General features: G+C 39.8%; 1 protein-coding gene across 1 annotated transcript in view; it reads left to right on the top strand.

Moving 5' to 3' along the window:
* The window catches only part of LOC142203152 (dual oxidase 1-like), a 94088-nt gene that overhangs the window by 11232 nt on the left and 57578 nt on the right, over positions 1-25278 (top strand). The window contains exons 2-10 of the mRNA XM_075273672.1: positions 1109-1173; positions 2699-2782; positions 4209-4373; positions 11183-11370; positions 11963-12164; positions 13062-13228; positions 14777-14837; positions 21357-21450; positions 24987-25077. Of these exons, the coding sequence (XP_075129773.1) occupies positions 1110-1173; positions 2699-2782; positions 4209-4373; positions 11183-11370; positions 11963-12164; positions 13062-13228; positions 14777-14837; positions 21357-21450; positions 24987-25077 (1116 nt within the window). The 5' untranslated portion in view covers position 1109. The remainder of the gene's footprint in view (positions 1-1108; positions 1174-2698; positions 2783-4208; positions 4374-11182; positions 11371-11962; positions 12165-13061; positions 13229-14776; positions 14838-21356; positions 21451-24986; positions 25078-25278) is intronic.

Raw genomic sequence — 25278 nt, 5'->3', positions numbered from 1 at the left:
TTCGTTATTATACAAATTAGTTCTCTTGCAGCACTGGGGGCGGGCCCCAACTCTCAAGCAGCACTGGGGGCGGGCCCCAACACTCAAACAGCACTGGGGACGTCCCCAATGCTGCGAAAGAACTCTCCAGCATCGCCTCTATCTTCTTCAGGAACGTCCTCTTCACGCGTTTTCTTCCGGCACAGGCTTCAAACGTCTTCGTCTCAGGCCTAGGGCAAAGTCAACTGCGCATGCCTACCTGCCACAAGAAAATGACCACTTACACAGTATTGTAAGTGTCCATTTTCTTGTGGCCAGTAGGCATGCGCAGTCGTCTTTGCCCTAGGCCCGAGGCGAAGACGTTTGAAGCCTGCACCAGAAGAAGACGAGTGAAGAGGATATCAGGCATGTGATTCAGAGCTCCAATCAGAGGCAGCCAGTGTAAAAGCTCAGAATCACACCCCATGCCTGTTCCTCCTTGACACCACCCACCTGACAATACAGAGCCTATATAAAATATAAGGCACTAAGACTAACAGCACTTATTGCTTGAAAAAAGTATGGGCTAGAGTAAAAAATTCCAGCTGTGCTGGAATAACAATCAGTGGAACAATACCTACTAAATAATGAAAAGAAATTGACTTGGTAGAGGTGGCGAAAGGTTTTCTATAAGTCCTAGTTTCTAGGTCCACCTCCTCAGTATCACTGCCATATTAATTGGATTCAGAGTATTTGACATAGGTCACAGAACACCCTTCACTTCCACCATTTACTCATAATGATCCACTTCTAGATGGACCATACTGAGTGTAGATAAATAAACACAGTCTAATGTTGCTCATATACATCAGATAAAAAAGTAGCCAAAAAGAAAAAGTAGTCCCTCTGGTTAGCCTGGTATTTTTTGGTGGTATGTTTTTTTGGGCACTCTGAATTATGTACAATTGATGGGCCATGTTCTGGCTGCTTTCAGTGTGATGTAAGTGGTCCACTAATTTCTAGTGACATCTTACTCATATATTCATTTAGATTTAGATATGTCTTGTGACACATTGTTCCATTGTTAGTAATTGTCGAGCCTCTGTCTGAATTATCTGCTATATTTCTCTTAATGTTCACTTCATTTCAGGATGAATCCAAAACTTGGGCTGCTTTATGCTTTGCTACTCCATACAGAACTCTGGACTTTTACATGTAAGTGCATAAAACACAATTACATATATGTGTATTTGTTATATATGTGAGATTTGGGATTGGAGCACCATTCTCTGTCTATAAAGTTCCAATGTCAGAGTGGTGCAGAACCGCATATTGTGTTATTATCTCATCAACCTCTGTAGGGAGATGTTTTCCTAATCATTTCCCATTATTCTATTTATATTCCCCACATCGATGCCACCTGGCATGTGGCAATGGCTTTTTCCTTAATTAACTTTTCATGTCCTGGCTCCAAAACCTACAATTCAAGTTACATGGCCCATCTTGTTATTCCTTGCTGGGAACATCATCAAAAAGTGTTTTTTTTTTTTTTTTTTTTTAGTAATTCAATTGAAAAAGTGAAACACATATACAGTATTATGCTGAGTTATTACAACAATAGAACAAAAGGTCACATGAAAGGGACCATGATAAAAAAAATGGTACAAACAATGGCGATTCATGGACGTCTCTCGGAGAAGACATTAATTATACATCAGTATAGCAATGACAATGTAGATATCATGTGGCCAGGAAGAGAAGAGAAAAACACAGGGAGGGTGAAAATAAGGCAGGAGGACCCTAAAAGGAAAGGGAATTAGGACCAACCTGCTAAAACATATAAAACAAACATTTAGGGTAAATTTTTGGTGTTAATACATTTTTGAAGAATAAAGGAAAATTCTGAGGGATGGGATCGTTTTGCTATCTAGTTGAAAGGGAGAGGGTGATGTGAGAAGATTTTCTTAAGCTTTCCCTCCCAACAAGCTAGCATGTACTCCTGCATACAGTTACTGGAGATAATGGATAGAAGTTCGGCAAGGGATGGAATGTGTGAAGATTTCCAATTAGTAGACGGGCAGTGTGAAGAAACTGACAAGTAAGGATCTGGTGATGAGGGGAGAATTTGTGGATCCCCAGCAAGAGGAGTGACAGAGGGGCAGACGGAGCTATTGTGTAGTGTACATACAGTAGTAGCTAAGTATGTTGAGAGTGTCATACCAGAATGGAACGATATGAGGGCAGCTGCAGAAAATATGGTAGAATGAGCCGATTTGACCGCAACCACTCCAGCAAAAGGGTGAAGAAGTTGGGTTTAATCTTGAGAGTCTCAGTGGGGTATAGTACTAGCGTAAGAGAAGCTTATGGTATTGCTCCCAATGAGTGGCACAGGAAGTGTTTCACTTTTTCAATTGAATTACTAAAAAAAAAGATAACTTTTTTGATGATATTCTAATTTATTGAGATGCACTTGTACATAAGGGTATTACTGTAACTGTTACTGCCTTATGTACAATCATAGTTCTTTGGATTTCTACTTGCAAATAATTCTGCCTTATTTACAATATTTGAAATTGAATAGTTTATATTATTTAAAAAAAAAAAAAAACAAACATTTTACTTGTTTGAATGTAATATTAAATTATTATTATTGCTAATGATTTTGTTGCTAGTATGATTATTATATCTGCTATATAACAATGGCCCTTTTTATATAATTTCTTTCTTTTATCCTTTATAGGCACACAAAATAATATTAACTGGGAAATTCAGCGTTACGATGGCTGGTATAATAATTTGGTTCATCACAGTAGAGGATCTGCAGGTAAATTAAACTTTTGTACAGTATCTTTCTCTATAACTCGTCCTTTTACATAGTTGCATAGTAAGCAGGGTTCACAAATAAACCTATGTCCATCAAATTCAACCAAGGGAAGGGGAAAGTCATGGACCTAGCTAATGGGAAGAGTAAAGGATACAAGCATTCTATGTATGTACATGAACATCCATGCTATTTTGCTGTAAGAAGACACTTAAGCCTTTTATTAAGTTGTCAGCCGTTGCTGCAGTAACCAGCTTCTTGGATAGGCTATTCCACAGATTCACAGTCCTTATAGTGAAGAATCCTTGTCGCCTATGGAGATTAAACTTTATTTTCTTCAGAGGCATTTCCTATTGTCTTTTGAGGGGAGTTTACATAGAACAGGTTTACCCCATATTTTCAATACGGACCACACAGCCTGAGTTGTCTCAGACTTGAACCTATTAGGCCGGGGCCCCATGGGACAGAAACACCACAATTTGCCTGCGTTGGAAACGCCAAGGGAAAAACCGAATCCCATGCCCACTTTGCAGTAAAAACTGTCATGTGGACACGCCATGATTTCCAAAACGGGCGCGGTTTTGGAAATTCCAGCATGTCAATTACACCTACGAAAACGCTGTTGGTTTCCTCATAGGTATAATTGTAACAGAAAGTCCGAGGAGGAAGACTTTGCAAACTTTCTGTCTAAAGCGTTGCAGGAAGAACAAAAATGCGTTCCTACCAAGGTTTTCCCGCAGCGCTTAATTGCTGTGGGACATCCCAGGGGGCCTTAGCTTGAGTTGGTATTTTAAGGTGCTGATGATTAGTGGATTGAAATCCACTCCACTGACGTAACTCAGTTAAGTATGTTCATATGTGGTGGATTTGTTAAAAAAAAAAAAAAAAAAATTAGCAAAACTCATGCTGCAATCCCACTTCTCCACGAAAATGATAATTCATATGTACAATTACAAGTCAGTTTTTCAGTTGATAATATTTCTGCAGCAAATCTACACAGCAAATATACTCTAAGGCAGAGCCATGTTGCTGTAATGCAGCTTTTTATGTTGCAGATTTTGCTGCATTTTTTTGAGCCACAGCCAAGATGAGCTTCAAATGGAATGGGAAATCTATAGTAACTACTTATACTTTCTGTTCAATTCACTCCTGGCTTTGGCTCAAAAAACTGTATCAAAATCTGCAGCCAAAGAATCTGCATTTCTGCAATGTGAGGCCTCAGCCTTTTTCCTTTTCGCACTTCTTGGGTGAAATAAGTCTGACCTGCTGACTGATAATACTTTTTATTTTAGCATCTTAAAAAAAAACTTGTTTACAAAAAGAGGAACAGAAAGGATCAGTTGTAAAACCCACATCTCAAAAATGAAAGGCGGCAGATCACAAGATTACAAATGATATTGAAATGTCACTAAATTGTACTTATTATCAGGTTCCAGACTCCTACGACTCATGCCTCCAGCATATTCTGATGGAGTTTATCAAGCAATGAAGGAACCACATCTTCCTAACCCAAGAAAAATAAGCAATGTTGCTATGAAAGGGCCTTCAGGTCAATCGTCTCAAAGAAACCGAACAGTCTTAGGAGTCTTTTTTGGTAAGAAAAATACTTATACTGTATTTCTCGCTTACATTCTACTTGTTATTCTACTTCATTGAAAATATGTAAATCTGTAAAGAAGCAAACCAAAGGTCAACTCATGATTAAAGTAACCATTCAAAGGAATGGGAACTTTAAAGCCCCCGTCATTTTCTATTTTTTCGTTATTAAAAGTATCAGAAAAATAACATTTCCAGTGTATTAAAGAGAACCTGCCATTTTGATAAAGCAGCCCATTCAGCAGGTAGTTATAAACCAGTAGTTGCTGAATGGATTCATGCCGAGCATATTTATGTAACTTTAATTTATTAAAATATTTCTGTTAACTGGCGTAAACAGAAAGACAATTGATGTTAAAGGTACGGATTCCCATATATGGATACTTGAAAGCACCCATCATTTTCCTTCTATTTGCTACTAAATGGACAGAAAACAGGAAATTTTGCCAGAAATGTATACAGAACCTGAATGGGTGAACCTGCCACATTAAAGTGCAGCCCAGTCAGCAGGCAGCATGCTATAAAGCAGGAGGGGCTGAACGGATTCATACCATATAGGTAGATAGATAGATAGATAGATAGATAGATAGATAGATAGATAGATAGATAGATAGATAGATAGATATTGCATTTAGTTTATTAAAATCTCGGTACTTTTTTAGCCTGGGGACAGGGAGTGATGTACAGTATAGCTTGACAATCTCTGCAGACAGCTTTATAACACTGTAGGAAAGTCATGTTTTACACAATATTTACTGACATGTATGTAAACATTGTCACAGTCATAGTGCTGCTGTATTATCTATGTCAATGTTTATCTTAAGTTATAATCATTAATGCACTTGATTATCAGGTTTTTCACTTTCACAATGTATCAGAGATCTTCAGTGTGTTTGTGAACATTATCTGATCTTATCGTACATAGCTCAGAAAGCCTGCAGTAAAACCCATAATTATCAGCTTACAAATATTAATACATATGCACAGATGTACATACACTCTCTACCAATAAGTATTTGGACACCCATGCAAATGAAGATGTGATCTTAATGTATGTCACGCCTTCCACCGTTAAATAGGAAACAGCATTGGTATTAGTGCACTGGAATTAGTTGCATGCAAGATGCCACGAAGTGCAGAGTTGTCTGATTTTGAGAAAGGGGTTTTTGTGGGGTACCACAGAAATGGTCAATCCGTAACGGACATAGCAAGTGAACTGAATTACCCAAAATCAACAGTGACCAATGTAATTATGAAATGGAAGATGAACAGTGAATGTCGGAATGTGCCCCGAGTCGGCAGACACCCAAAACTGGGAGATAGAGACCGACGAGTGCTGGCCAGAGAAACCGCACCCAACCGATGGCTCACATACACCAGGAGTTTCAACAGGCATCTGGGAGTATTGTGATGACCAATACCATCCGTAAGGAAGCATCTGCTGGGTTCTACCAACTACTGAATATGAAGAAATGTTGGTTTCTATTCTACCACAGGTGTACAAATACTTATTGGTAGACAGTGTAGAAACAGTCTATATCCTGCTGTTGGCATCAGCAGAACCTTGAGTGAATTCTTCATCTGGAACATAAATGCGTCTGGGGCCTCACGTTGCTAAAATATCACGATTTGGCGTAGCAGAACCACTTTGGCAAAACTGCAGTATTATACAGTATCTGAATAGTGGATGGGATTCTGGCTAATATCTACACATTGCAGAAAAATATCTGCAGCGGAAATGCGTCACTTTCCAAAATCAGTATATGTACAGAAACACAGGCCTATACGTAGAAAAACTCTGCAGACTTTCTATGAAAAATGCATTGTGTTTCTGCTGGAAGTGTCTGTGATGCTCTTTGAGATCTGTGTGATCTGTGTAAACAGGGGAAGGTGAGAGCAGGGAGCCTTCTGCTGCCACTGCTGCTGCTGCTGCTGCTGCTGATGGCTCATCAGCCTTCCCTGCTCTCAACTCCCCCTGTTTACACACATCACACAGATCTCAGAGAGCATCACAAACACTTCCGGGCTAATTAGCAGATCAATAGAAAAAGGCTAATTCAAAAACGGCTGAGAGGATTACTGAATAAAAGCTATGTGTGGAATACCCTTTCTAAAGGCTATGCAAATATATGCTTATTAAAAATCACTAGAGCCAATGATAGAATCCCTTTAAAATAAGAATCACAATATACTTACCTCTCTGTTTGGCTGGGGATCCAGCAGAGAGTCTCTGGTTCCCTGATCCTTATGGAGCTCTTGCCTGCATGTGACCTATAAAACCAATCAATGGCTGACCGTTGATATTCCATCTGTTTGCCCGTATTGGTCACATGAAGGTCAAAGGTCAGAAACATCAGGGACCTGAATGAAGAATCTCTTATTCCATTTGACAGTACGTATTAAGAAAAAGAAATTGAACATAGTCTATTAGTGTTGTACTTGCTGATGCTAAGCTCATTGGCCTATTTTAGGATGAGCTGTAAACTTCTACTGTTGAACACTGTATCTAATACAAGGGATACAAGGGGGATTATTAAAGACAAGCCTTCCAAACTTTCCAAATAGAAAACCCCCCGATGGTCCCATTTGTAAGCCTGCTAAGTAGTATTTCCATTCCTGTAAAAAGCCTTTCTTTAGAGTGATCTAATATTGCTTGGGCTATCTTTCTTTACCCCTAAATAGCCACAGTCATTTCTACAAACTTTATATATGTGAATAGTACTGGCAATTCTAAGTAACTTTGTAATATATGTTATTGGAGTATATACCTCTTTCTGCTCTAGGCAGGTTGTTTCTCTTCTCCCCTTCCTCTGCTAAAAAAAACCCTTCACAGGAAAATCACTGCTGTATCTGTCTCAAGACAGACTGCCTGTCCCATGATGACTTATTGCTATAGTCTTTAGAGATGGGAAGGGGAGGAATAAGCATACAATAACACAAGAAAGCACCAAATAGAAGTTTTTCTTGCACAACTAAAGTACTTTATTCACATTAGTACAGGTCACTACTTCACTATGTTTCTGCAGGGTCCTGGGACTGTTTCTGTGTAAAAGAGAGCCTGCTATAGAATAGATTTTTTTCTGCCTAGTGCAGGGGTAGGCAAACTTTGGCACTCCAACTGTTGTAAAACTACAACTCCCAGCATGAAGACTTGCTTTGCTGTTCTTGGAGCTCCCATGGAAGTAAATGGAGCATATTGGGAGTTGTAGTTCCACAGTAGCTGGAGTGCCGAAGGTTGCTGACCCCTGGTAGTGTGAGCAGTGTATGGCAGCTAGTCTTCATCCACCGGCTGTACAGAATCAGCATGAAGAGGAGGAAACAGAAATAGTCTTACTCTTCATGTAGACACATAGCAGCTTATCCTGAAAAGTCACTTGAAACAACAGGGACACTAAGTACAGAGGTAGCAGCTGTTAAACTCCTGCTTGTTGTGCCATGTTCATGCTATGGCACGTCATTTAATAGCTGCTGTCATACAAAGTCAATGGATAAACATTCCTTAGCAAGGTACAAATGCTTAACAATTGCCACATCTGTGGGATAAATGATATACATATACTGTACAATAGCTCATATTTACTTATAGTAAGAGTATAAGGGCTCGTTCACATCTGTGCCCGGTTTCCGTTCTGCAGGTTTCCATTTCCTGCACAAAACAGGGTCAGGAGACGGAAACCTGCAGGACTCGTTCATACCCATTCATTTGAATGGGTTTGAAAGATGTCCGGCTGTGAGCGTTTTATGCTCTCCACCGCAAAACCGTTATTTTTAAATCGGACACAGAGTCGGACATGCAGTACTCTGTGTCCGATTAAAAAAAAAAAAAGGTTTCGCAGCGGAGAGCATAAAACACTCACCGCCGCTCACGGCCGGACCCGGTCTGACAGGTTTCCGTCTTCTGCATGCAGAAGACGGAAACCACAGAATGGAGTGCCGAACGCTAGTGTGAACCTAGCGTAATTTAGGCAGACTGAAAATGGGCCAGATTTATCACATTGTCTAATTAAGGAAATAGATCTGCTGCAAATTTAGGGTCCATTCACACAGAGGAAAATGGTGAGGAATTTGATATGGAATTTCAGTGCTGAAAAAAAACTTCCATTGACTTCAATGGGTTCCTTTTTCTGCTAGCAGACTGTGAATGTACCCTTAATCTGTTTTGTCTAAATTTATACCTCTCCTTAGTCCTAGTGGAGACAGAATTTTACGTTGAAAATTTGGCACATTTAAGTCATGTCCCCATTTCCTGTAAAGGTATAGTCACTTCTTGCCAGTTGGAAATAATGTCAAACTAAGTGCACCAGAAGATACTAATATGCTCCAAGATGAGCCAAACGGCACTGCATATTGGAGCATTTTCTGGCAGAGTCATGTTCTACATAATGTTGTCATTGGCTGTCACAACATAAACGCTTTCAGTATTTTTATTGTATTGAGATACAAGGAGTCAGGAGTGAGGACAAAGCAAGGAAACACCTATCACCAGTAAAGTCTCACTTTGTTTGTTTTTCTTGATTCCTCTTCTGTTGTTTGACATGACAGCATAAAGTGATTCTGGGTGTGTTTGCATTGTCATGAAGAAATAATGATTTCATCTTCTAAACACTGAATGTTCTTCTAATAACATGTAGAGACAAAGAATGAATGCCAAGCTTTGTAGTCATTCCATAGCGTTCATAGAGACCACAACCAGTCATGTAAATCTCCAGTATCATGAGATTAGTCAATTCTGGAAAATGGAAATGGAATTCTTTTACATGATCTACTTTCTGCTGTAGTATAATATCTCTTCGCATAATAAATAAAATAAATATATTGTGGCAGTATTTCTTTTAGCCTGTAAATAAATGCAATGAGTTTCATGCATTTTTAGAAGGATTTTTGGCTGCTCTTTTTATATTACAAAAACGCAGGAAAAATGTCAGGAGCACTTAAAAGAATCCTATGATGAAGTCACAAAACCACAGCAGGAATCCTGGTGCTATGTACTTGCCGGCATATTACCTTTTGTAGTAGACTTGGCCTGTTATCTGTCCAAATGTCCTGCTTTGGAATCCTATTTTAGATCCGTCATATGGATGCTCTGGTCTGTTGCTCATTTAGTACCTCTACTACCAGCCCTGAACTCCAGTCTACTTTTATCTGTGTTTGTACTCAGTCTGCTCTGATTGTAGCATTCACATTGTATAGTATTCACATTGTAAATTTTACCTGAGTCTTTGGTGTGCAGAACCATAGTCTCTAAAGTCTCTGGTCAGCTGCAAAGAACTTCTGGACTACCTCATGAAGTAGAAAATTGGCAGACTCTCCACACAAAAGTCCAGATTCCCACAGGGGAGTTAAAGGGTTAATACCAGGGAGTCTGCCTGGACCGCACACCTAGAGGTGGCCAAAAGTCAAACCAATTGGGTAGCGAAGTGGGTGTACCAGCCGCTGCTTGTTACAACAGCATTTTTAATAAAAAAATAAAATAAATAAAATACTTGTATGAAAAAGCCCTTAGTGTTACAAGTCATTCTCATTTTAAAATGAGAATTATTACACTACTTCTACTACTACTACTACTACTACTACTACTACTACTACTTCTACTTCTGCTTCTACTACTACTACTACTACTACTACTAATACTGCCAATGCTTCTACCACTACTACTGCTACCATTGCTTCTACTACCATTACTACTACTACTGCCACTGCTTTTACTACCATTACTACTACTGCTTTTACCACTACTAAATACTACTACTACCACTGCTTCTACACCATTACTACTACTACTACTGCCACTGCTTGTACTACCATTACTCCTACTACTACTGCCTTTACCACCACTAAATACTACTACTGCCACTGCTTCTACTACTACTACTACTACTACCATTATTAGGACTATCATTGTTTCTATTATTACTTTCACTGCTACTACTACTACTATCACTGCTTCTACTACCACTACTACTTTTACTCATATAGTTACTACTACTACCACTGCTTATAATACTACCACTGCTTATAATACTACCACTGCTTCTACTAAAACTACTACTGTTACTCCTATTAGTACTATCACTGCTTCTACTACTTCTACCACCACTGTTTCTACTACTACTGCTTCTAATACTACTATTAATACTGCCACTGCTTCTACTACCACTTCTACTATTATTACTACTATCACTGCTACTACTGCCACTGCTTCTACTACCCCTACTACTATTATTAATACTATTACTGCTTCTACTACTACTACTACTACTACTACTACCACTGCTTCTACTACCACTATTACATTTACTTCTATTTTTCTATTGCTACTACTACCACTGCTTCTAATACTACTACTGCTTCTACTACCACGACTACTATTAGTACTATCAATGCTTCTACTACTACTACTACTTCTACCACCGCCACTCCTTCTACTGCTTCTAATACTACTACTGCCACTGCTTCTATTACCACTTCTACTATTATTACTACTATCACTGCTTTTACCACTAATACTGTACTATCAATACTGCCACTGCTTCTACCACTACTACTATTACCTTTATATTACTACCTCTAATCCTCCTCCTTCCATTAATAACACTAACCTTAACATGAAAACAATTTAATAATCTTTTAGTTTTTATTTAAATCCATACCAGGCAAATACATTATATCTGTCCTTGGTTTAATATGTTATATATAGTGATACATCTATACTTAATATTAAGACTATTCTTTAATTTGCTTAAGAGATGTACTAATACATATTACATGTTATCGTTTAGTCATTCATACTATTTACCTGTTTTACAGGATATCATGTCATGTCTGAAATATATGGCATTGAGAATCTGGGATGTCCAATTGAGTATTTAAATATTGAAGTACCAGCTGGAGATGAAATTTTCGATCCAGACTCCACTGGAAAGGTTGTCATCCCATTCCGGCGAAGTAAATGGTGTAGACATAGTGGGAACAGTCCAAATAATCCACGCTACCAAGTAAGATCAACATAGCTTGTGGAAGCTTTAAAAAAAAATCTTGTGCTGATAATAAATGAAAGCAACCTATTAAAGTATTTCCATAAAGGGGTTGTCTGACTGTAAGAATTAACAAAACATTAAACCTGTAATATAAGAAAGTGCTGGTTCTCTGCTCTTCTGGAGCCAATGATGATATGCTGACACAACATGTGAGTGATGCAGTCAACCACTGCCTGTGGTCATGGCTATAGCCAATAATTGGCTGCAATGATCACATACAGTATTGTGTCATCACATCAGCCTTAGATCTGAAAGCCTTAGATCTGAAAGAAATAAGGATGCGCTTGGACAACCCCTAACAAATTCTAACTACTCTTCTTAAAGTCCTAGCGAAAATTATAGTAAATAGATTTTGGGATGCTTAGAAGGGTAAAAGCATGAAAGTTTAATAAATACATTTTCATTATACAATGATTTTGTTTCATTTACATAAGGCTTTCCAACCCCTTTATTGTTTTGGTGATGCCATTGGTGAAATACAGAACAATGTATCTTTCTGAAGGACTAGAGGAGTGTTTTATTAGGTCTACATTGCTTTTGTGTTTCTCAGGTTAACTCTGAAACAGCCTGGATTGATGGTAGCTCTATATACGGCCCCTCTCATTCTTGGAGTGATGCCTTAAGAAGCTTTTCTGGCGGAAAATTGGCATCTGGCTCAGACCCAATGTTTCCTGAAGAAGCCAGTGATAGGATTCCTATGTGGAAACCTGTCTACCCTTTCAAAAGGGGCGAAGGAAACATTGGGATTTATGGTAAGGCCAATAGAGTATTAAAACTGACTGGTTTAACACAAAAATTTTAATTTGAGTTTTAAACACTATGGAAAATTAACAAAGCGCCATATTACCATTGTATGTGTTAGATACTGCCAGATAATAAAGTAACATTACATATAACATTGACATATAACATACTGAATATCACTAGTAATAAATTCACGCATTATTTTCTGTTCACATTAGTGTTTATTGGGTTTACTGGGACTTCTGGTAACTTTGACCCATTATTATTATTATTATTATTATTATTATTATGCTTACTTATATAGTGCCATCATATTCCGCAGCGCTTTACAGACATTGACACTCACTGTCCCATATAGGGCTCACAATTTACATTCCCTGTCAGTATGTCAGAATTCATTCATTTGAATCTGTCTCTGGCATACAATTTTTTTTACAAATGAATTTCATTAAATTGGGCAAAAATGGTATGGCAAGCGAGAACCTTCATATCTATTTGTTATATACAGTAGATTCTTTTACTACTTTCATAAAAGAAAAGTATTCATAGTGATTATGGTAAAATCTATGGTAAAATGTGTGCGGCACTCTGTATTATCAAAGCCAGGTCCCTATGGTAGAGTCCCAACCCCGTAGTGGCACCAGCACAGCATTGAGAGTGATAAAGGCGAGAGGACCAAAACTTGACTTGTGATTTTGTAGTGGATTATCTTTCATGAGTGTGCTGAGTTCTTCCGGTTACAGACTATATATCCATGAAATATTGTCCCCTCTATGTAGTATAGTTTCAAGGCAGTGACTGCGCATACTGTATCTACTGCATGTATTGGCTACATAATTGAATACATAATGAATGCCATATTTCTATTTAAGTTTTTCTTTTAAAATGTTCATTTTTCTATATAGGATTTGGTTATAACAGAGCAAATGAAAACCCATTTCTTCAAGCTGAAAGCATCATTTGGTTCAGATATCATAATTTTTTAGCTGATGAATTTGCTAAAACTCATCCAGATTGGTCAGATGAAGATTTATTCCATCATGCTAGAAAATGGGTGATTGCTACCTACCAGGTAAATATAAAGCTTTACAGATTGAATAGACTATTTCTATGTGGAATATACAAAGTATAAATCAGGTCTACTGGGTAATACTTCCCTCATAGTAAGGTTGCGTTCAACAAATTAAATTGTGTGGCGTGATAATACAGCTTTTATGGACAAGGGATTGTGGACCCTCTGTCCTATCAAACCATATTGGCTCAAGGTGAGCTCTAGACGTTCAGTCTATGCAGACTCCCAGGTTTTCACCTTCAACACCCATACAGGGATTTGGTTTCACTGTTAGAAGTTTGACAGCTCACCACTATTCCTGAGGTAGTCCGTCACACCACAGAAATAGGCAAAACACATAATAGGAATGCAGGCTAATGCTGAATACATGCAAAATCTAAAACTAACAGTTCAAGACTGGTAACAGAGGTATGGAAAAAAAGACAGACCAGAACATACAGATAACAGCTGATGCCCATAGGCTACAGGTAGCAGAGGTACTACAGAAGCTCGAAGGCTACAGTAAACAGAGGTATTGTGAAATTCAGAAGACCACAGGTAGCAGAGGTTTTGCAGAAGCCTCAAATAGCAGAAATGTTGCAAAAGCCCAAAGGTCTCAGGTAGCAGGGGCAATGAGGAAGCCTGAAAACCACAGGAAGCAGAGATATCGACATAACGGAAGGATATACACCCAAACATGACAGGCAGAGACATAGTACAAACATGTCATATGGAAGGACATACAGTATATGTCCACTTGGTGGAAGAGATGCAAACATGGTCGAAGGACAATGCATTCACATGGGAATAATCAGCATAAGAACAATATGTCTATACAGTAACCAATGTATAAATGGCAGAAGCTTAAAGGCCAATCATCCATAATAGAATGACGAATGTCCAAACATGGCAGACAGAGATTAGGACAAAGTTCAGACATAGCAAGTAGAAGTACTTGCAACCAAACAGGATAGATTGAATTTTCAGCATCAGACAGTACAGCATGCATGCCTCCAACAGATCATAAGTAACTGAACAGTTAAAGTATTGCTAGAGAATCAGAGTTCCATATACTGTATACAGACAGACAGGGATTGGCAGAATGAAGCTTAGCAGGTGAAGACACTAATCACTAAGGAGACAGGAGCATATACAGTAGGCAGCCAGTATGATAGGTCTGCTGGGAAAAGCATTGGTGTTACAACAGCACCTGAGTAAGTGGGCCACTGAGTTGTTTTTCCCTAAAGTATTGTTTTAAGGTGGAAATGACCTGTAATGAAGCACCATATAGTGACACATGTATCATGGAAGCTTTGTTCTATGTAAGAGACCTAGGGAGAGCATATCTATTATCTTAATAAATACAACCGATTTTCCCAGAATGCAAGTTATACTATATATCCAAGGGTACAAATGGAATAAATAACTTTAGCATATTGTAAACTACAATGAATTGGTTCAGGTTTTCTTTCAATATTAGTGAATTTTAATTACCATTTTAGGTATATTAATAATGTTTTTCTAATGTTAATGTCTGTCATCTGATTGCCATATGTATTCTTAATTTAGAATATTGTATTATATGAATGGTTACCAGTGTTCCTTCAAAAGCAAGTTCCTCCTTACCAGGGTAAGTCTATTGAAATACAAGATTTTACTAAATCTTTAAACATTTATGTAAATCTGAATTAGTCATAATTATCTTAAGTATCATAATCTACGTATGCTTGACAGATGGTTCATAAAGTGTTTGTCCACTTACCAGTAGAATTAATTGTATTTACATCAAAACTTTGTAAAGAGAACCGTTCATTAGTTGGTGTACATGTGGTTTTATATACCGCTAGAAAGCCGACAGTGCGCTAAATTCAGTGCACTGTCAGCTTTCACGATCTGTACCCCAGGTGAACAACTATCAGTGCAGGTAGCGTAGCTCTTCACCATCAGAAGGGCGTTCTTGACAGCCTATAGTGCTGTACTGTGAGAGCGGGGAGGGACGCCTCCCCCAGTACTCGTCCGTAGACGAGGGGGGGGGGCTCTTTAAAGGGATCCTATCATTCAGGCGCCCTTTGTTCTCAGTAACACGTCAGAATATCCTTAAGAAAGGCTATTCTTCTCCTACCTTTCATTGTCCTCTTCGCGCTGTCATTCTCTTAAAATCTCGGTTTTTGCCGATATTGAGTTCTCTTGCAGCACTGGGGACGGGTCCCAGCGCTCAAGCAGCACTGGAGGCGCCCCCAATGCTGCGAGAGAACTCTCCAGCGCCGCCTCCATCTTTGTCGGCAACGGTCTCTTCTTGCGTCTTCTTCTGCCGTGCGGGGGTGAGGGGGCGGGGGAGTCAAAATTCAACGCATGTACAAGTTGACTCCGACAGTGGGCCCTGGGCAGATTTGATTTCACATGCAGGTGGCCTTCTTTTTGTAGCCGCTTACGCGAGCATGTACAGTATGCTCCTGTAGTTCTATGGCCGCCAGCATGTGAAGTTGGCTCTGCACGAGGCCCGCTGGCAGAGCTGACTTGCGCATACGTTGAATTTTGAACCCCGCGTGCCGGAAGAAGACACAAGAAATCATAAACGGAAAGGTGTGAGGGATCATATCTTTGATATTGTGAGCTTGACAACAGCCACCTGCACTATTACAAAGGACGGATAACCCTTGCATTGCCAATGATCTAACTTTGTCTAAGTTTGTTGTAGAGTACAGCTTTACAGCCCGCATTACTCTGAAAAAAATCTCCATTATTTCAAGGTTTTCGTGCTCACTCATTAAACAGTAAGACTCCATACGCCTGAGAAGGTGATCTCTCCTTAGGGAGTGACATTATCCCCAGAACCTGGTCAAGAAGTCTCTCATCTCTGCCAAATCAGTTTTCTCTATGCTGTGCTGAGGAGATCCAATCAGATCGAAACAGCACCGTTCACAGCTGGGATACTGATTTGGCTAATCCCTGCATCATAGCAACAAAGACTTGTTGAAAAAGTTGGGCATGATGTTTAAAGGGGCTGCCCCTAGAGGTCAGCAAGCAGAGGCACTGTTTTCCTATTTACATCTTGGAAAACAGATTTGCATATTTTTCCCATAATCCCCCCAGTGGAGCGAAAAAAGGCTTTTGTAAGACTCCATATGTCTGAAAAGGTGATCTCTCCTTAGAAAGTGATATTATCCCCAGAACTCAATAAACAGTGTGACGCAGCCTGCTAATCTGAAACATCTGTTTGTTAAGGTTTTGTTTTTTTGTTTTTTTTTAAATGTGCTGTCATTTTAATGGCAAAAAAATACAAGCTGACTGATGCAATTCTAGTCTAGTAGTCACAAACCAGGTCCCCTTTTTAGTGCGTAGACCTCATTCCCTATTACTCATGTGGCATATTCTTCATAGCACAAGACTTGGCGGCAGCAGCTGCGTGCACTCATCTCTTTATGAGAATGTTTTAGTACATTACCAAATGACAAATCAATGGCAATGTGCAAGATCGGCAAGCAGATGGTTAGCCATGCAGGCACATGTGTAGGAATTAGGTCTCATCCTACTCACATGAAATGGCACGGTCAGTGACACCAAATAAATCCCTTCTATTCCTTCTCCCCATTGTCTTGGTAGGCCGGCCACATCCACACCTGGCACATAATCATCTCATTATCATTATCACATCCATCTGCTTCTCCTCCTCCTTCTCTCCACCATTATCAGTCATCATCCATAAAGGAATGTGTGCCCATCCGCCTGGTCTGCACAATTAACTCACAACTGGCAAGTTACTGGTGGTGTAGTTCTCTGCCATTCCACTTAATGGAATCCACTGCATCTCACCCACTGATGGCAGTGCACAGTCTTCATGGAGAATACTTAGCCACCATTATTTTTCTAGAAAAACTGCCCCTGCTTGATATTGCCATTTGGACTTCTCCTTGTATATGTTCATGTTGGCAATGGTGCATGTTATTGTCAATACGTGGTGAAGCAATTATGGACAGGGACAATACATAACTTTCATGGCCCACTGGGTCAATGTTTAGAGAATCATCAGCCGCAGTATTGAAATTCAGCAAATTCCATTACTTTCTAGTATTGGCATCACCTCATGGGTTCAGGGAAGGCACAACTTCAACACCAGGTGGGACCAGTCCACCTCCTCCAGTTACTCCATACTTGATCATTTCCTGCCCCCCCGACTTCACCAGGGCGAGTCATTGCTTACACTCTCCCTTCTTCATTTCATGTTTGACCAACAGTATATGGTGAATGATAACTGTATGTGTAACACCCCACAGTGGTGTTACCACTCCTATGCCCTGTTGCCATCCTTATCTGCTAACCCAATGACATCTCATGTATTTTTCCCAGGTCCTCCATCAATGTGTGTTCACTGTAATGTTATGTAACTGTATTACATGTAGTGTGCCTGGTTCAACTGCAGGTGGCAACAAATTGGAACAGCTATCTTAGAATGGAACCTTCCATTCCATTAAGGTCCCCCTCTAAAGTCCTGTCCCCTGTAGGTAGCTTGGGGACCAGTTAGAGTCAGTTTGCTGGTTGGAGGAGTTGAATTCTGGTGGTAGTGGATTGACACTCCATCTTGGAGTTGCCAGAAGTCAAGTTCCCTGGCACAATTGAGAGTCAGACTACAGACAGAAGCAGCTCACCAAAGGAACCAATATATAGTCAGCTTGCCAACATAGCGGAGTTGAGTTTGGAAGAAACACAACTGAGTTTGCCTGCCAGTTAGATGCGAAAGTCTGCTGGAACCAAAACCAATCCTGAATCTTTTGGAAATCCGTTTATTCCAGTAAAGCTGCTGTTCAACTTCACCTCAAGGTCTGGACCAGTGGCGTAACTAGGAATGGCGGGGCCCTGTGGCGAACTTTTGAGATGGAGCCCCCCCGACTGACACTGATGACCACGACCGCCCCTCCTCCGCATTCCTGCGTGCTCTATTATGTCCCATAGTGGCCCCTGTACACAGTATTATACCCCATAGTGGCCCCTGCACACAGAATAATGTCCCATAGTGACCCCTGCACACAGTATTATGTCCCTTAGTGGCCTCTGCACACAGTATTATGTCCCTTAGTGGCCTCTGCACACAGTATTATGTCCCTTAGTGGCCCCTGCACACAGTATTATATCCTTTAGTGGCCCCTGCACACAATATTATGTCCCTTAGTGGCCCCTGCACACAGTATTATGTCCCTCAGTGGCCCCTATACACAGTATTATGCCCCATAGTGGCCCCTGCACACAGTATTATGTCCCTTAGTGGCCCCTGCACACAGTATTATGTCCCTTAGTGGACCCTGCACACAGTATTATGTCCCTCAGTGGCCCCTGCACACAGTATTATGTCCCTTAGTGGCCCCTGCACACACTATTATGTCCCTTAGTGGCCTTTACACACAGTATTATGTCCCTTAGTAGCCCCTGCACACAGTGTTATGTCTCTTAGTGGCCCCTACACACAGTATTATGTCCCTTAGTTGCCCCTACACACAGTATTATGTCCCTTAGTGGCCCCTGCACACAGTATTATATCCCTTAGTGGCCCTTGCACACAATATTATGTCCCTTAGTGGCCCCTGCACACAGTATTATGTCCCTCAGTGGCCCCTGCACACAGTATTATGTCCCTCAGTGGCCCCTGCACACAGTATTATGTCCCTTAGTGGCCCCTGCACACAGTATTATGTCCCTTAGTGGCCTTTACACACAGTATTATGTCTCTCAGTGGCCCCTACACACAGTATTATGCCCTATAATGGCTCCTGCACACAGTATTATGTCCCTTAGTGGCCCCTACACACAGTATTATGTCCCTTAGTAGCCCCTGCACACAGTGTTATGTCTCTTAGTGGCCCCTACACACAGTATTATGTCCCTTAGTTGCCCCTACACACAGTATTATGTCCCTTAGTGGCCCCTACACACAGTATTATGTCCCTTAGTAGCCCCTGCACACAGTGGTATGTCTCTTAGTGGCCCCTACACACAGTATTATGTCCCTTAGTTGCCCCTACACACAGTATTATGTCCCTCAGTGGCTCCTGCACACACTATGTCTCTCAGTGGCCCCTACACACAGTATTATCCCCCATAGTGGCCCCTGCACACAGTATTATACCCCACTGTGGACACAAATAAACAATTATTATACTCTGGGATCTTTTCAGACACCAGAGTATAATAATTGGAGACCCAGGGGGGATAAATAAGAAAAAAACACTGTTACCCACCTATCTCCCGGCTCCGCTGCAGTCCTCTGCTGTCGGCCTCCGCTGTAGTCCATCTTCTATGACGTCAGACGTCACATGACCAGGGACGCAGGCCCGAAGTCTGCCCGGATCGTGGAGAGGTAAGTAACAGGTTTTTTAAATGTTTCTTACCTATCCTTGGCCTCCGATCATTATAGTGGGGGTCTTCTTCATTTCATCGTTGTAAGGTAAAATGCACATAAAGTCGTACTGTGGCACATGATGGAGCGTCAGTCTGACCAGCAGTATACAATGAAGGTTTACTGTTTGCCGTAAATCCACAGACTTTGATAAGTGTAAGAGGAACAGCTTCTACCTTATGATCTCTTTTGGAAGATAGTCCAGCTTTTTCAGCTGGCAGACTAGGCATTAGGCACACTGATGAATACAATGAAAAATGCTGAAGAAAAAAAACGTGATATATTTCTGCTGTAATTTGTACCGCAGCATTTTTTTAAACTGTGTTTCAGCATATGGGGCCTTAGTGAATCCCCTTAAAGCAATGCTAGCTTGTTGCAAAGAAGTAATTGGACACGGTCTATTATTTTTGTGAAAATGATGTATAAGAGGCAAATTGCTGAAATTACCAATAATTATTGCACAATTTCCTATAAATTCTATTTTATAGATACAAATAAAGTATCACATAAAGCCCTGAATGGTCAATAATCTTTGATTATTGCTTGCTGGTTTACTTACTTTATGCCCTGTCTCTCTAATATTATAATACATTAAAAACAGGAATGTTTACGTCACATTTCGATATTTGTACCATAGATTTTGCTGCAAATCCACTGCAGTGACTTTGTGGTGGAATCCAGAATATTGATAGGAGTAAAATCCACAGCTATAGTCTTCCAATGGAGAAAAGCTGTTGCAGACTATGGAATCTCAGTGGCAAAACAAAAACAAACACATACTTGCCTGCATCGAATAATAATGTAGAGTACTTTGTGTTCAGTGGTCGGTGACAAGGAACCGGTGATGTGTGTGAATGATGTCATGGTTCTTCTCCAGTGATTGTATCAAATACAAGGAAGAGTTTCAGATGAAAGTCTGCATTCATAACAATTAACTTCATAACCATGATAAATAATAATGTAATTTATTTATATAGCGCCAACATATTCTGCCATACTTTACAAATCATAGGGTTAAAGTACAGACAAAATGAGACAGCGATACGCAGCCAAAAAATACTGCACAAAAGACTGCGGCGGAAACACATCTTGTTTTTTCCCACTGCATTTTTAATAGAAAATCCACAGAGTTTTCCTCTAAGAACTTTCTGACTCTATTATACCTATACGGAAAATGCCCCATAACCGTAGGTATAACTGACATGTTGCCATTTACACTAACACAAGCATTTCCACTTTACAGGAAACATAAAACGCAAAGTTTTTTGATGCAGTGTTTCTGTTGGAGCCAAAACATTGCATTTTCACAACTTGGAGACCAGGCTTATAGAGTAATAAATCGATTTGCACAACAGGATTGAGGACCCTGCTCACAAAAGCTTACAATCTATGAGGTAGCGGCGGTAACATTAGAGGCAGAATAGGAGGTAGCATCGCTTTACTTTGTCAAAAATGTTGTTGATGTTGTAAAGGTTCAAGGCTAGAGAGAATAAATAAACTGACTGTAAATAAAGACAGAAGACAACCCCTTTTATGCATACATTGTAATATTAAGTTACATCTTCACTCAGCCTATTTGTTTACATAAAATCTCTACGGCCATCCAGCTCCCATACAGAACTCTATGGAAAGGGGAAAGAGAGGATAACAATATATACTGTATTATAAAGTTTCTTATATTCACCTGTAATTGTCATTTATGAAAAGTTGTTTTATATTTGGGTTAATCTATTATTGATGTAATCACTTGACTTCCCATAGGTTACAATCAGCATATCGACTCCAGTCTTACTAATGAATTCCAAGTTGTTTACCAGTACCTATCTTCTTTGGTGCCACCAGGCATTTACGCCAGGTAATTATTAATATAATTAGTGTATGATGAAATTACAGTAGCTGTACATATTTTATAGCATGTAGTTTAAAGGCGATTCATACTGCTTGAACAATTGGGCAGCCTAAGATCCTGACTGGTTTCCTTGTTATTTTACTCTGAAATGCTGCGTTGTCAACTGATTTGGCTGCAGCTTTCTCCTAAGTTTGTCCCCTGTATTCACCTTTGAACCCCCGTATGGGAATCTGGAGCTTACTACAAGAAACCAACTGGTTACTACTAGCACTAAGAATAGTCTCAGCTCGGTGGTAGTGGATTTAAGTAGGTCACCAAAGAGACAGGATGAAATGTTACCAGTGATCTAGCACAATTCAGGGTGGGCTGTATACATACTGTACATAGCTGTATTCAGCCAGAGATCATGGCAGGCAGCACAATACGGTTGTCAGGCAAAGTGGAACAGTTTCAGAGCTGGATAAAGAGGCAGAGATCCGGACATGGGGAATCAGAGTACACGGATGGAAAACACCTTCACAGAATGCAAGCAAGTTTGGAACCTTCTTCAATCTTCTTTTGGGGAAGGTGCATTATAAACACTGCAAAGTTTAGCTGTTTGTAATAAAAGAACCTGCTGGGATTTCATGGTTCCTTTTGTTTGAGGCTCATTTAGGATACAGGAAATATTTTGTTTTGAACACTATTGCAATTAATTATTATTATTATTATTATTATTATTATTATTATGCAACAGTGTTATGTAGTATAATCATAAATGGGTTACTCTATAACATTATATTTTTTAACAGAAGTCTTTTGGAAAAGAGTAAAATATTGCTGTTCTCTTCTGTAGCTCTACAGCAGATAAATATGATTATATTGATACTAAGCAGGCACTGAAATACTATCCAGAATTCCTAGTGTGTTTGAGTAGACCAGACACATCAATAAAGTATACAAGGACAGATTTTCACAAACAGTATGAAATATAATGGAAGGATTGTTCTGAATGTGGCTTTGTTATTACAGTTTTAGGAATAATTGATATCTAGTTAAGTTAAAGCGCTAAGACATACTGTAACTGAAAACTCCTGGGTTCCAGTGCCCCTCACAGACCATGTGCCATGTCTATTACTGGTGTGTTCTAATGTGGCAGACGTGCATTTGGGCATTTACAGGCTCTTACGCCCATTACAAATTGCTGTGTCTGCGTCCAATATAGCCACACCCTATAAAGTCAAATGTAAAGCACCATGGAATTAATGGTGCTATATAAATAAACATTATTAATAATAATTATAATAATAATGCCTAATCTGATAGACATCAATAGATATAGCTGTGCACATGCCATGCTACTTCGGCACTTACTCTCTTTCTATATATGGTAGGTGATGGCTATCTTATCATTCGGAGACGTTTACTTACAAACATATATGATATATCTTATCATTCTAGCTTAAACATGGAGTGTGATTATCTCTTTATATATTAAACCCCATTAGCTTAGCAACATAGTTTACCAATGTATGTATTATAGTATGGCAAACAGCAATATTTTAAGCTGTGAGTGGCGTTATAATGTAGATGACGACATTCACAAGAGAGCAGTATACTTTAAACTGTTAACTAACAGCAGAAAGAATTGATTTTTGAGTTTTTGGATTGAGTGTTGAGTTGAAAACTAAACTTTTAGCCCCAAATAATCTGAACCACATTCTTTATCTGTATTTCATCCCAACCATGCCAACCTGACAGGTCAATAAACTTAAATATTGGACAATTTTATTTTGTCTGTATGGAACTATGTTATGTACAGTACAGACCAAAAGTTTGGACACACCTTTTCAGTCAAAGAATTTTCTGTATTTTCATGACTATGAAAATTGTAGATTCACACTGAAGGCATCAAAACTATGAATTAACACATGTGGAATTATATACTTAACAAAAAGTGTGAAACAACTGAAAATCTGTCTTATATTCTAGGTGCTTCAAAGTAGCCACCTTTTGCTTTGATTACTGCTTTTCACACTCTTGGCATTCTCTTGATGGGCTTCAAGAGGTAGTCACCAGAAATGGTCTTCCAACAGTCTTGAAGGAGTTCCCAGAGATGCTTAGCACTTGTTGGCCCTTTTGCCTTCACTCTGCGGTCAAGCTTACCGCAAACCATCTCGATTGGGTTCAGGTCTGGTGACTGTGGAGACCAGGTCGTCTGGCGTAGCACCCCATCACTCTCCTTCTTGGTCAAATAACCCTTACTTAGCCTGGAGGTGTGTTTGGGGTCATTGTCCTGTTGAAAAATAAATGATGGTCCAACTAAACGCAAACTGGATGGAATAGCATGCCGCTGCAAGATGCTGTGGTAGCCATGCAAGTTCAATATGCCTTCAATTTTGAATAAATCCCCAACAGTGTCACCAGCAAAGCACCCCCACACCATCACACCTCCTCCTCCATGCTTCACGGTGGGAACCAGGCACGTAGAGTCCATCCGTTCACCTTTTCTGCGTCACACAAAAACACGGTGGTTGGAACCAAAGATCTCAAATTTGGACTCATCAGACGAAAGCAGAGATTTCCACTGGTCTAATGTCCATTCCTTGTGTTCTTTAGCCCAAACAAGTCTCTCCTGCTTGTTGCCTGTTAACAGTGGTTTTCTAGCAGCTATTTTACTATGAAGGCCTGCTGCACAAAGACTCCTCTTAACAGTTGTTTGTTTGTTTTTTTACGTAGATTGTGAGCCCCATATAGGGATCACAATGTACTTTTTTTTTTTCCTATCGGTATGTCTTTTGTAGAAAGGGAGGAAATCCACGCAAACATGGGGAGAACATACAAGCTCCTTGCAGATGTTGTTCCAGGCGAGATTCGAACTCAGGACTCCAGTGCTGCAAGACTGCAGTACTAACCACTGAGCTACCGTGTTGCCCCCATCCTCAAAACAGTTGTTGTAGAGATGTGTCTGCTGCTAGAACTCTTTGTGGCATTGACCTGGTCTCTAATCTGAGCTGCTGTTAACCTGCAATTTCTGAGGCTGGTGACTCAGATGAATTTATCCTCCGCAGCAGAGGTGACTCTTGGTCTTTCCTTTCCTGGGGCGGTCCTTATGTGAGCCAGTTTCTTTGTAGCGCTTGATGGTTTTTGCAACTGCAAAGAAGGTGTGTCCAAAGTTTTGGTCTGTCCTGTAGATGCTTGCTGTAAATAGTACCTTCAAAGTGACATAAATATGTAGAGTAGATATACATATGAAGAGTCGGGTCCTCCAGTGTATTTCACTGTCTGTTTTATATTAGAAATTATTTGGCCATGTCATAATTTTAAGAGCTAGCATGAGACTTGCATGTATAGTATTCAAGTATTTTGTTATTAAAATTATACCAATGATTCATTCAAATTAGACATCATTTAATAATAAGCAAGACGAGAGCTGGGCACACCTTTGAAGCAAGATGTGAAAGTGAATTCAGCCTAATCCTAGTATAATGACATTATATGTAAGCAATATATTCTCTCTTATGTGTCATCACTCTTTTGGCATTGTGTCTGTTTTCCTGTAGAGATGAAACATGTACTTTTCAGAATATCACCGACTCATCTGGTGGCGTTTGGCCAGTCTACCGTTTCTGCGACAACTATTGGAGAAGAGAGGTAGAGTTTTCATGTTTGTATATGAGTAATCTTGAGTCTTGCATACAAATCATTTTAATGTTCCACCTAACAACAGATAGTTGCAAAACCCTGGGAGTGGTTAAAAACATCATGTATCATAGGGTGTAAAGCTCTTCTGTCTGACAGTGGCTGAACTTCACGTGATTTTGCCAGAGCGTAAAAACCAAAAGAAATTAATAT

The sequence above is a fragment of the Leptodactylus fuscus genome, chromosome 5 (genome assembly GCF_031893055.1).
Source record: "Leptodactylus fuscus isolate aLepFus1 chromosome 5, aLepFus1.hap2, whole genome shotgun sequence".
Taxonomy (NCBI): domain Eukaryota; kingdom Metazoa; phylum Chordata; class Amphibia; order Anura; family Leptodactylidae; genus Leptodactylus; species Leptodactylus fuscus.
This window is presented reverse-complemented; position numbering and strand designations above follow the sequence as displayed.